This window comes from Neomonachus schauinslandi, chromosome 3 (assembly GCF_002201575.2).
Source record: "Neomonachus schauinslandi chromosome 3, ASM220157v2, whole genome shotgun sequence".
In the NCBI taxonomy this organism is placed as follows: domain Eukaryota; kingdom Metazoa; phylum Chordata; class Mammalia; order Carnivora; family Phocidae; genus Neomonachus; species Neomonachus schauinslandi.
The window spans coordinates 179276615-179289860 of record NC_058405.1 but is presented as its reverse complement, the minus strand read 5'-3'; the positions used below and the strand labels follow the sequence as shown (position 1 = coordinate 179289860).

Genomic DNA, 13246 nt, shown 5'->3' with positions numbered 1-13246 from the left:
TTGTTGTTTGAAATAGGGTGGTCAAGAAAGACCTCTCTGAAAGTGAAACTTGGGCAGAAAAAATGAGGGCGTAAGCTGTGTGAAACGTGCAGAAGAAAGGGTAGAACACAGTTGCTGGACGCAGCTCCATGGTAGCCGGAGCGTACTGAGGTAATAGTTTATGCTCAGTGAGTGTTGACTGAGTGCCAGACACTGTTCTGAGTGTGTCACTAGTGTTCATTTAGCCCTTACAACGTTCTACGAAATGGATACTGTTTCGCATGTAAGGAAACTGAGACACAGACATGAAATAATTTACCCAAGGTGACACAGCTCGTCAGGCAGCTGGAGTTGAGCCCAGTAGTTTGATTCCAAAATGAACATTTTCAGCCATTCTACAAAGATGGGGAAGGGGAGGTGTAGTAGGAAATTTAGTTGGAGCAGTAGCCTGGGGCCAGTTCTATGGGGCCCTGTAGTTCCTTATAAATATTTAGGATTTTATTTTGACTGTGATGTTAGATTGTTGGAGGGTTGAGAAATGCCCAGGAGGTTGCTTTATGATTCTGGAGATCAGGAGATGGGTCTGGACTATACAACACATTTGTTAGTTATCTCTATTTAGGTTATATTGTAGCTTAAAATGTTTCTTTTTTTTTTTTAAGATTTTATTTATTCATTTATTTGAGAGAGTGAGAGAGAGAGAGAGAGAGAGAGCACATGAGAGGGAGGAAGGTCAGAGGGAGAAGCAGACTCCCTGCCGAGCAGGGAGCCCGATGCGGGACTCGATCCCGGGACTCCAGGATCACGACCTGAGCCGAAGGCAGTCGCTTAACCAACTGAGCCACCCAGGCACCCTATAGCTTAAAATGTTTCTACTGGCCTATAACCTATTTCTTTGATGTAAAATTGAAGATTCCACATCATTATTTTATTGAACAGATATGTGCATGTATACGTATGAGAGAGTGCATGTTGTGTGTGTGTGTGTGTGTGTGTAACAAACTTTAATGAACTCTTCTGTTAATAGGTGCGAGAAGATGTACTAAATTCATTGAATAACAACTTTCTTCAAACGCTAAATCAAGCTTGGAATGATCATCAAACAGCTATGGTGATGATTAGAGACATACTAATGTATATGGTAAGTAGAGCTTTTTTTGTTTTTCCTTTAAGAAGTTAGGCATTTCAAAACACAGTGTCTTTCTTCTTTCTGTCACGTTTAGTTGGATGGTACAGGTCAGTGTGGAAGGTGTTATTTTTTTAAAAAAACAATATTTCCTTTGCAGGGACCAGCCTTAGCTTATATGAAATAGAATCTTAATTGTTCATATATTTAATGATTAAAATGGAAGACTGAAAGAGAAAGGTCTAATTTTTTTCTTGGTGTACAGCACTTGTACTTCAAAATGGAAAATGTTGAAAAACCTTACTAACATCTCTTTTTGAGTAACAGTGGTTGAATGACAGCATGAGAGATGAAAACTTAGTATTCTCTTACAAGTTTTTTACAACCTAATGTTATATCTTCAGTGATGGGGATGTCATTTTATACAAATATGCTTGTAATAACTATAATAGCTGCTGTCTGTCTTAATAAATCTTTGCAGTATATATGTTACTCAGATACATTTCCATTTCTTACCTATTATTACTGTTTTTTGTTTTTGTCAGTCTAGAAAAATAAATTCAGCAAGGCATTTTGGAAAACATTGACATGAGCTAAGCTGTTTAATAACTTTCAAGGAGATTAAACTGTCGACTTTTTTCTTACCTTTGTGTGATTATAGAATGAAGCTAGATTCATCAAGCTTAATTACTGTGTCAGTGCAAAATTAACAAGTCTAATAACTTTTCTTGTTACTTCAGTGTTTATATTTGGGAATTGGATGTAGGATTTTCTTCTAAGGTTTTACTCTCTGCTTTTCAAATTTTTATTTTCAGTTTCTTTAGTTTGATTTTAGCTATAATGGTGAGAGCATTTCCTAGTTTCTTTCACTTGATAGAATAAAGCAATGGTTGGAAAAAATTTCCAGTGAGAGCAAACAGCTGTGGAGTTTTTTGTTCTGCTCAGAGAATGCAGTCAGGCCTATTACCCCTGGTTTTATAGGGCTTAGTGGCAAGGGAGTCAGGGAGAGGCTACTTCATTTTTCAGGGGTTGATAAAAAGTATAACAGTATTTAGCCCTTCTGAGCCTCATTTTCCTCTTCAGGATATAGATTCATTCTTTGCTGACATTTTGAGGTAAATGAGATAGCATGTGAAAACATATAGTGCCTAGGATATAATTGTGAAATAAGTTAGCTTATATTCTTCTCCTTAAGTTCTGGATTTGATGAGTCTTTAAATTTTAACACTAACACCACTTGTAATTTCATGGTCCATTACTCTACTGATAAAAGAAGTTTTTAAAAATTATACATACACTCCTAACATAATTTTGTTTTAAAAATTCCTGTTTTATTTCAGTTCCTTTTGGGGGGTGCGGGTGGGGGAGGGGGTTCCCAAATGAAATGTCAAACCTTGAGTCCTGTTATATGACCATAGTCAAGAAACTAGTTTATTCCTCAGCTTCCTCATTTATAAAATGAAAATAATATTGTGCTCGTTGGGTAGGGTAGCCATGAGGCTTGAAGGTACCTTCAAGTACAGCACTTAATAGCACCTGGACCATAGTAATGTGCTCAGTAAAAATCCTTAATCACTAGGATTAGGGTTTCTTGTCCCTTCATCTTTTCATCAAACCCATCTGTTAGTACCACAGCCCTGGATAGACCCAGCAACTTACCTTTCCTGGGCCTCTGCTGGAGGAAACTCCACACAGGGTAGTCAGTGCCACTATTTGTCCTTTGTCACAAGCCTCCAGTGGACCCTTCACACTGTACAGTAGTCTCATTTTCCCTCTACTAGTTTCTCTTCAAAGTTCCAGCTCTCCAGCCTCCTCACTCTTTTTTTTTTTTTTTTAAAGATTTTATTTATTTATTTGACAGAGACAGTGAGAGAGGGAACACAAGCTGGCAGAGTGGGAGAGGGAGAAGCAGGCTCCCTTTTGAATAGAGAGCCTGATGCGGGGCTCGATCCCAGGACCGTGGGATCATGACCTGAGCCAAAGGCAGACGCTTAACGACTGAGCCACCCAGGCACCCCATCCAGCCTCCTCACTCTTAAATGATCTTGCCTTCCACTTCTCAGAGGAAAGAGCAAGCATGGGGGGGCGGGAACCTGTGTTCAGGTTCTTCCCACTATATCTACAGTTTTATCTGTATTTTCTCCCTTTTGTGTTTTTCCTTTTCCCGCCTGTTTTAATGGAGGCATTGTCTCCCCTCGTTAAAGGCCAGTTTTCCTCCTGTGCTAAGCTGGATCACATTCCTTTCTACCTTGTCAAAACCCTGAAATATTTTCAGGTTCTACCTTTTTACTGAGTCTTACTCATCAGCATGAGACATGTTCAGGCCACTCACCTCCTCAAAATAAAATTCTACTAAATCTTTTGTTGGGCCCCTGTGCTGCCTCCCAGGGTCTCTCATTGCCATTCACAGGCACATGTCTCATAAGAAATGTTGACCCTTGGCTGTCTCCCTTTTCTCTCATCTTTGATTCACTTTGAATATGTACCAGTTAAGCTTCTTCCTCAGTTATGCTGTTCAGTCTTGCTCTTACGAGGATCACCATGTCTGCACATCTCTGAAGGCAGAGATCACTGGGAATCCTCATGCTCCTTGATTTTTTTCCACAGCATTGGGCACAGTTGACTACTCTTTTCTTCTCACCTGCTGGGTCCTTGGTTTCAGTGACATAGCACTCCTTCGGTACGCCTCCTGCCTTTCCAACTGTTCCTTCTCAGCTACTCCTCCTTCTCTGCACTTTAAATAGAGGCATTCTTAGGGCTTAGTAACCTGGACTTCCATCTCCTGGTTCATCTCAGTTACTACCACAGCTTCAATTAGTGCCTCTGTGGAGATGATTTCCAAATAGCATCTCCAGCCTCATTTTCTGAGATTCAGATTTGTTATATTCATTTGTCAGGTTGATAGCTACCTTTGTTGTCTGAGAGGTACTTCAAACTTGGCATTTCCAAATGAACGCATAATTGATATCATTCCATTTGTTCATGCCAGAAACCTGGGAATTACTCTTGTCAGTGTCTTCTCTTCTCCCCACAACATATATTTCTAGAATTTGCGGTTTTTCCGTTTTTATAACTACCCAACTAGAAAGCACCTTCATTTCTCTCTTGGAGTATTCAGTGACTAGTCTTCTAACATTCACTCTGCTCCTTGCTCTTCTCTTTCCCATATTGCTCCTAGAGTGATTATTTGAAAGCACATGATCAAGTTACTGCCCTGCTGAAATTCTTCTCTCTCATCTTGAAATCTTCACATGTCTTCTGTGTGGAAATGTTTCTAGAATGTTTCCTCTCTTTATGTGATTTGTTCCTACTTATCCTTTAAGTCTTAGCTTAAATTTCTGGTAAGCTTTCCCTGACCTGCACTGTGTACTGCCTGCTGCTTGCAATTGCTCTCATTGTACCCAGTGCTCTTCCTTTGTAGCATTTATCACAATCATTATTGAGTGTTTAGGGCCTTGTTTCCCCATTAGACCGAACTTCATGAGGAGAGGCCAGGGTCTTGTCACCACTGTATCGGCAACACCTAGCACAGCTCCTTGCACAAACTAGGCACTCACGTGTGACTTGAATAAATAAATGCACACAGAATCTTTTTAATAGATCATAGATTACACTTTTACAAAATGCTTTTTAAAAATATGCTATTGTTTGTCTGCCTTCAGCTCAGGTCATGATCTCAGTGTCCTGGGATCTAGCCGCATCTGGCTCCCCGCTCATTGGGGAGTCTGCTTCTCCCTCTGCCCCTTCCTACCTTGTGCTGGCTTGCGCGCGCCAGCACTTTCTTTCTCAAATAAATAATCTTTTTTAAAAAATATGCTGTCGTTGGGGTGCCTGGGTGGCTCACTCAGTTAAGCATCCGACTCTTGATTTCAGCTCAGGTCCTGATCTCAGGATCCTAGGATCCACCCACATAGGGCTCCCTGCTCAGCAGGGAGTTTGCTTGTCTCTCTGCGTCTCCCCCTGCTTGTGCTCGCTCTTTCTCAAATAATAAAATCTTTAAAAAATACATGCTATTGAGGATTTGGAGAGAAATTAAAGTGTTGTTGATATCTTCACATTCCACAAGATAGAATCCTTTTATTTTCATAGTCTTCATTCTCTTTATTTTGCCTTTTTATGCTTAGTATTCTGGGCTTAAGTAAGTAAGTCCTTTTTAAAATTAAGGTAAAATTTTATACATTGAAATGTGCAGAACTGGAGTTAGAAAATTATTTTGACAAACATATGCATCTATGTAACTAATACTTTGGTCAAGAAATATAAATGCTTTTAATTGCCAGAAATCTAAAGACTTTTTCCTATTGATGTCTACATTTTCTTTGAAGAGTTTTACCCTCATTGCAGACTTCTCAGATGATATAACCTGCCAGATAGGGCATGTATCTGTACCAGTATGTTGTACCGTCATGGATCCTAGACATTTATCTTCTGACAATGAATACTGGCTGTAACTGTTGGAATTTTAGATCTCAGGCTCAGAGAGAGAAGAGAGAAGATGCTTCACTGTCTACCCACCTACCACCTACTCCGTTTGCTGACTTTTGACAAGGAGGTGTCTGTTTACAAAATGTCATGCATCAGCCTTGATGTATAGATACTATGGGACACAGTGACTCTTGAAAATGAAAATGGAATCATTGGTTATATGGAGGCAGCCACTGGTCACACTTTGTTCCACATAACTTTGTTGTGTGACATGTTCAGTGTTTCAAAAAGAAAAGTGTACATGTCTCCAGATGGAACATGTGACTTCTAGTTTCTGCCACTCCACCCCTTCCTAATGTTTGACACTTGCATGTTGAACCTCTAAGATTGGTTTGGGACTACTTAGTAAAAGTTTCATTTTCAATTTTAATTGTTTAAAAGATAAATGATTGGGGAAAGATTTGAACATTTTACAAGAAAATTTGTCCTGGTTCTATAATAGCTTTAACTGTCAATATAACTCATAAGTATATGTTACTATTCAGTTAATTTTTCTTTTTAAACTATGAAAATGAATATAATATGAAGGTAAATTAAGTTTATAGATGGTATTCTATAGGCTACTTTTGAGCAATTAGAATTAATGGCAAAGGAAATAGAAAAACATTTTCTAGTGTGATATATAGGGTTACTAGAAGGTTAGTAGAGAAATTTTCTGCATAAAACTCTGGTGACTTTATTTTCATGTGTTTACTTGACTTTGTCCACATTGCTAGCCATTTTCACAAATAGCAGAACTATAGTGGTATTGCAGGTTTTCCTTAAAGGTTGGAGGCTGTCAATTCATAGGCGCAGGGTGAGAGTTAACCCAGGAAGGGGAGGGTCGCTGCTTCTTTGAGCTATGTATTTGGAAAGTCATTGAGGATGAGTAAAGAGGTCAAGCAGAATGTAGCAATAACTTTGTGAAGAGGAGAGAAACTGAGGAACTTTTGATGCTCTTGGTCTCCTTTGTAAAGTAGAAGGTGGGACCACTGGTTTAGGGTGACTGAAGTATGCGAGGTGTTGAAGAACGTGGTAGGCTAAATAATGATCCCCCAGACATGCCCATGACTAGTATCTGGAACCTAGGGATTGTTACTTTGTAAGGCAAAAGGAACTTTGCAGGTGTGATTAGGTTAAGGATTTTGAGATGAGGAGATTGTCCTAGGTGGACTGTGGGCCCAGTGAAATCACAGGGTCATTACAAAAGGAGGGTCAGTAGGAGATGGAGGTGATGTGTTGTTGACAGAAGCAAAGATTGGAGTGATAGGCTTTGAAGATGGAGGAGGGGCTGCAAATAAGGAATACAGGTAGCCATTAAAAGCTGAAAAAAAGGCAAGGAAGTGGGCTCTCCCCTCAGATCCTCTAAAAGGCATCAGCGCTGCTGACATCTTGACTTTAGTCCAGGGAAACTGATTTTAGTCTTCTGACCTCTGGAGCTGTGAAAAAGTAGTAAGCTACTAAATTTGTGGTCATGTATTCAGCAACAAGAGGACTCTAACGCAAGGAAAAAGTTGGGAGTATCCCCTGTGCTGGGGTCAGCTCTCTGTAAATAAAGGGATCATCTGTAGTTGTGAGGGGATAATTTAGGTGAGTTGGCACAAAGTTACATAGTAGAGGTGATCAGCAGAGTTTGTACTTTTTCCAGGTGTACTTGGCAGTCTTAGACAAGAATGTTCAGATAGAATTAGCCTTACTGGGTAAAGGGGAGAATTCTAAGGGAGTAGCATTACTAAATGGTTGGTTGTGGGTCTATGCTCTTTAGTAAGTAGGCATCTGAGTCATAAGATCCCAGGAAATAGAGGTTTTAGGGATTAGGGATCAGTAGACCTGGAGACCTGGTGAGAGTGAGGAGCAGGTTCCTTTCAGTGTAACAAAGTAGGAAATGTAGGAGGAAAAAGAAGATCTCTAGTGCCAGAGATATTTGGTGTCTTCTAATGATGAGGTTCAAGGTTTGCCCATATCAATATGGGGGTGAAGGGAATCCTCATAAAGATATGGGTGAATATTTAGGCACCTGTAAATAGTGTGTCAGATTGGTCATTCTTGTCAGTGTTGGAGTTACCAATGTTAATAGGTGGCAGGAAGCAGAGTTGAGAGAAATAAGCTATTTGCTGAAGCTACCAAGGATTTGTGTGTTTTGGGAACTCAGAAGATAGGGTGAGAACATTGAGATGCTGAAATTCTTGTCCATGTTTTCGCCTGTAGGTTTTGAGGCTTTAAGTTCAAAAAATGTTTCTTCTTTACAGCATTCTAGATTGCACATTTAGAGAAATTTGGAAATAGCCTTATTCTGGAAGAGCACAGATAGATTGCTTAAGAGTCTTTTTGGCACCTTCCCTGCTTTTAAAATGTCATCTTAAGTACAAAATAATAGAAAATAGGATCCAGTGGCTTTGAGATTATTAAGCTTCACACCTGTTCAATATTTTTCCTGACTCTGGAAACACGCGCTTTCCCCATCTGTGCTGTAGTTTTTGCATTTGTAACTGACAATATAAATACCTTGGCATCTTTTTGTGGTTAGATCCCAAGCCAAGTACTAGACCTTTATGTAAAAAACAAACAAACCAGGGCATCATCATAAATACTGTAAAGGTCAAAGAGTGTTATGCTTGATAATTAGGATTTCTAACTTGCCTTCCATCTCAGTTACTGTTTCTAACAAATTGATAGACCCATAAACCCCTTGATTACCATGCCCTATGAACTGGTTTTGTGTGTTTGCAGTGATGATGCAGCAGTCCGTGAGGTTGACTTTAGGGAGGCAAGTATTTATTCAGCATGAAATAGGCCCTGTGGTGTAGTCAGAAATAGAGCACATATTTCTTGAGGTAATAAAGGAAATGAAACTTTTGTTCATAAAGGGGACTGTCCCATATTGTATGTATCTGTACAACTTTCTTATGTGTACAAATTTCCTGTGTGTGTGTGTGTGTTTCCTATAGGAAATTGGGAGTAGTGGAGAAAAAATATTTAATGATGAATTGAGAGACACTTGGCTTTAGTTCCTACGTTGTCATTAATTTGCTTAAGTTAGTTCTCTAGGTAGAACTCTTGTTTCCTTATTTATAAGGAAAATAGATTTATTGGATAAGAGTTCTGGTTTTTATCTTTTTGGGGTTTTAGACCCTTGGAAGAATGGTCAAAATTCATGGATCCTCTTCTAAAAGTAGACATCTATGCATCTACATACCACATCGTATACTTTTATATGCAATTTCAAGTGGTTTATGGGTTCCCTGAGGCCCGTCTATGGGATCTGGTTGAGGATGTGTTGGTTAGATCATTTTAAATTTTCAAGATCTTTCAACTCTGAAGTTTCACACCATTTAAAACTTAAAGTGAACAGTTACTTGTGTTGTTTGTAATGAAGGAAAAAACAAGAAGTGAGGGTAGATTAGTATTAAGTTGATAACAGTTTCTTTAAGAACTCTAAAGTGGGTTGAAAGAGCCTCAGTTGTCTAGGAGTCTACCCAATACTATTCCTTGTAATAGCACAAAATACTTTCAAAGCCCTTAGTGTGTGGTGGCACTGTTTTAAGCCTTTTTAAGTATATTTCATTTAATCCTTAAAATACCTTTTTATTGTTGTTATTTTTAAGCAGTAGTTTGGGAAAGCAATAATTTTTATTTTTTTATTACTAGAATTTGTATACTTAAATTTCTTTAAAAAAGTAAAAATACTTTTCTGAATGCATAACAGATACTGTTTATTACATGGCTGTGTATCTGTGCTAAATGTTTTAAATACCTTACCTTTCAGGTCAGTATTGTACTCTCCATTTCACAAATGGATAAATCAAGGTTAGAGAGATTAGCTAACCTGCCAAGATCACACAGTTACTGTATCACTAGAATAGTGAATCCAAGTCTTTTTTGAATTCAAAGCCCATGGTCTTCACCACTTAGCCTGTACTACCTCAGTGCGGAAGAATTATGTGTATTGACTCTGCTTAACAATTTATGATAACTTTTTTAAAGATTTTATTTATTTATTTAGAGAGAGAGCATGCATGCGCACGCAGGGGGAGGAGCAGAGGGAGAGGGAGATAATCTCTAGCAGACTCTGCACTTAGTGCAGAGCCCGAGGCGGGGCTCGATCCCACAACTGTGAGATCATGACCTGAGCCGGAACCAAGAGTTGGACGCTTAACCGACTGAGCCACCCAGGCGCCCCCAGAATTTATGGTAATTTACCCAGAGTTAAGCTAACATTCATTCACCTTTGTGCTATGAGGATAAAATCATTCATTCAGCAAGTATACAATGAATGTATTATGTATCAAGCATTGCTCTGAACAACTGTGATTTCTTTTTAGAAGTTCTGTCATTGGGCAGTTTTATGATGTAGACATCTGTTTGGGCAGATAATCTTGGTTCCCCAAGCGGAATTGAAGAATTGACTTTTTCCATGGTCCAAGTGTAAGCTATTGAAGCATGTTAGAATAGTATTCTGGTTTCTTTTCTTATTTTGTTTGAATCTGATATTACAATTCTCCTTGAAGAGTGACTTGGTAAGACTTTAGTTTCCTAATTGTCATCAGAAGTTACTTAACACCATCATTACTGGAATATTCAGAAAATCACCAAAAATATTACATGCCTTAGTGTTTATTCTATCCAGTTGATAGTAGTCTAGCCCTACGGTAATTTGAAAGTCCTCTTCTAATTTTTTTTGAGATTTTTGTTGATATGTAACATAAATAAAAGTGGAAAAGTCTTTTTTGTACGTTTTTTTAAAATGTGGGTTTTATAGAATTTTTGTTTGTTTTTTAGTGATTTGTGGGAGATTTTTATATATCCTGGGTAAAAGTTCTTTGTAGATAAATGTTTTTATTGTTTGTTTTTTTAAGTAGGCTCCACGCCCAGCGTGGAGCCCAGTGTGGGGGCTTAAACTCACAACCCAAGATCAAGACCTGAGCTGAGATCAAGAGTCGGATGCTTAACCGACTGAGCAACCCAGGTGCCCCTGTAGATATATTTTATGTAGTTTAAGAGATACTGTCTTCCATTCTGGGCTTGCCTTTTCTCTTTATTTTAATGGTGTCTCTGAAGAGAAGCTTTAAATTTCAGTTAATTACGGTTTTTCAATCTGCAGTTGTTGAATAAAGTGTTGCATACATATCTGTTTGCTCAGATTTGTTAACCATATTCAAATTGTCCACGTCTTTACTAAATATTTTTGTTTGCTTGTCCTGTCAGCTCCCGAGAACTGTTAAAATCTTTAGAATTGATTGTGGATTTGTCTTTTTCCCCTTTTAGTTAATATATTTTGAGGTTTTTGTTATAAAATGAATATAAATTTAGGGCTATTTGATTTTCCTGTTGAATTGACTCTTATGAAATATCCTTCTTTATTTTCTATACTTCTTGCCTTAAAGTCTGCTTTGTGTAGTATTACTATATGAGTTTTCTTTTGGTTAGTGTTTGTATGGCAGATTTCTCCCCATCCTTTACTTCCCACCTTTTTGTGTCCTTATCATTTGTAAGCACCATACAGTAATAGGCTTTTTAACCCCATCTGATAATCTTTGTTTTAAGTTGAAGCATATGGCTTATTTATGTTTAATATAATTATTAATACACTTGGGTTTAAGTTTGCCATCATACTGGATTTTTTTTTTTCTGTTTGTCTCACCTGTTCTTTATTGATTTTTCCCAGCTTCCTTGCCTTTTTTTTTAGGTGAATGGAGTATGTTTTATTATCCATTTCTCCTTCCTTGTTAGCTGTTACTTATATTTATATATTCTTTTATTATTATTTTAGTGGTTACCTTAGAGATTATAACACAGATCCTTGACTTACAGTTTACTTTATCTGTGTGTATATTTTAAACCACTTCGTGGGTCGGAGTCTTAGAATACTTCGACTTCCTGGAGTTTTTTCCCCCTTGGCTTTTAGGTATTTGGTCCTGGGTGTCTGTTTTGGTGTGGGGGACAAACCTGCAAATTTTGTCAACGTAATTACATATGAAAAATTGGGGAGACCCTGGACGGTATTTTCCTTCAAAGGAAATGTAATTTTCTTCTGGCAGGCAGGCACTATATGGGCAAATCATCGTGATCTAGTTGAAGCTGGCTTTTAGGTTCTGTTAAGGTTGGTCTGTTTTGAGTTTGCCTTTATTTCTGGGGCATATTTTTACTCGTCTGGGGTCTAGAAGCCTGAGATGTTTACCAGTTTGCTTTCCATGTTACTGTGCCTTGAATTCCATCTCTTGTCTCTTCACCACTCTAAGTCTGCCAACGGTCTCTATTCAGCTCTTTAGCCTCCCAGTGCTGCTTTGTCTTTGGTGTTTGGTGTCTTGTCCATGCTTAGGTGGTGTGTCAATTTCATCTTCATGAAAATTGCTTGCAGAAGTTCTGGTTCTTCTTTGCATTGCTTTCTTTTCAGACTTTGGCTTCATAAGTCCTAGCTGCTTGATAACCAGCCTGCCTGTGACTCTCTGTTTAGCCTCTCATTTCCAGTCCTCCAAATAAAACAAATGACCCAAGGGAACGAGTGAGGATTGAATGTTGGTCTTTTTTCGTGTACTTCTTGCCTTTTCTCCAGAATCTTGGCCCCACAAGGCCAGGTTGCCTTTGTTGCTCTTTGATGCTTTTAAAAACAGTTGGTGTTTGTTTGCTTAAATTGTTGTAAAATGCACTTAACATACAATTTATTATCTTAACCAATTTTAAGTGTACAGTTCAGTGAGAAGTACATTCATACTGTAGTGCAACCATCACCTCCATTCACCTCCAGAACTTTTCATCTTGTAAAACTCAAACTTTGTACCCATTAAACAGTCACTTCCCATTCCACTCTCCCTTGAGCCCGTGGTCACCATCATTGTATTTTCTATTTATATGAACTTGACTATTCCAGATACCTCATATAAATGGAATCACAGAGTATTTGTCCTTTTGTGACTCAGGGTTCATAACCATGTTGTAGCATGTGTCAGAATTCCCTTCCTTTTTAAGGCCGAATAATAATTCTGTTGTATGTGTGTACCTCATTTTGCTTATCCATTCATCTGTTAGTGAACACCTGGGTTGTTTCCACCTTTGGGCTATTTTGAATAATGCTGCTGTGAACATGGGTATACGAATGTTTCATTAAGACCCTGTTTTCAGTTATTTTGAATATATACCCCGATGGTGGAATTGCTAGATCATATGGCAGTTCCATTCTTAATTTTTGAGTAACCACCATGCTGTTTTCCGTAGCAACGACACCATTTTGCATTTCCACCAGCAGTGCTCAAGAGTTCCAATTTCTTTATACCCTTGCCAGCACTTGTTATTTTCTGTTTTTGTTTTGTTTTCTGATAGTAGCTGTTTTGATGGGTGTGAGGAGGTGTAGCTTTTTATTTTCATCCAGCTTTTATAGTGTTCTTGCCAGAGGAGTTGGTCTTGCAAAAGCTATTCTTTCAGTATTTGAAGTGGAAGTAAGTGGAATAGCATTTTAGGGTAGGTGTTACTGTGAAGATGAGGAAACAGACACAGATGTTAAAGGCACACCTAGGAAATGGCAGAGATAGGATTGAAATAACCTATCTGGCTCTTAAATCTGAGCTCTTCATCACTGAATTCTATTGCTTCTTTAATATAGGTCTTCGTTTCTAAAGTCTAATAATCTCATTGTTCCAAGATCTTGATTTCTTTTTTTTCTTAAGATTTTATTTATTTATT

At 38.3% G+C, this 13246-nt stretch overlaps 1 protein-coding gene across 3 annotated transcripts in view; it reads left to right on the top strand.

Annotated features, from left to right (window-relative positions):
- CUL3 (cullin 3) overlaps window positions 1–13246 on the top strand; it is a 92725-nt gene that overhangs the window by 39593 nt on the left and 39886 nt on the right. For all 3 annotated transcript variants that reach the window (XM_044913766.1, XM_021682973.2, XM_021682974.1), the window contains one exon: window positions 1007–1120. In XM_044913766.1, coding sequence (XP_044769701.1) covers window positions 1007–1120 — 114 coding nt within the window. The remainder of the gene's footprint in view (window positions 1–1006; window positions 1121–13246) is intronic.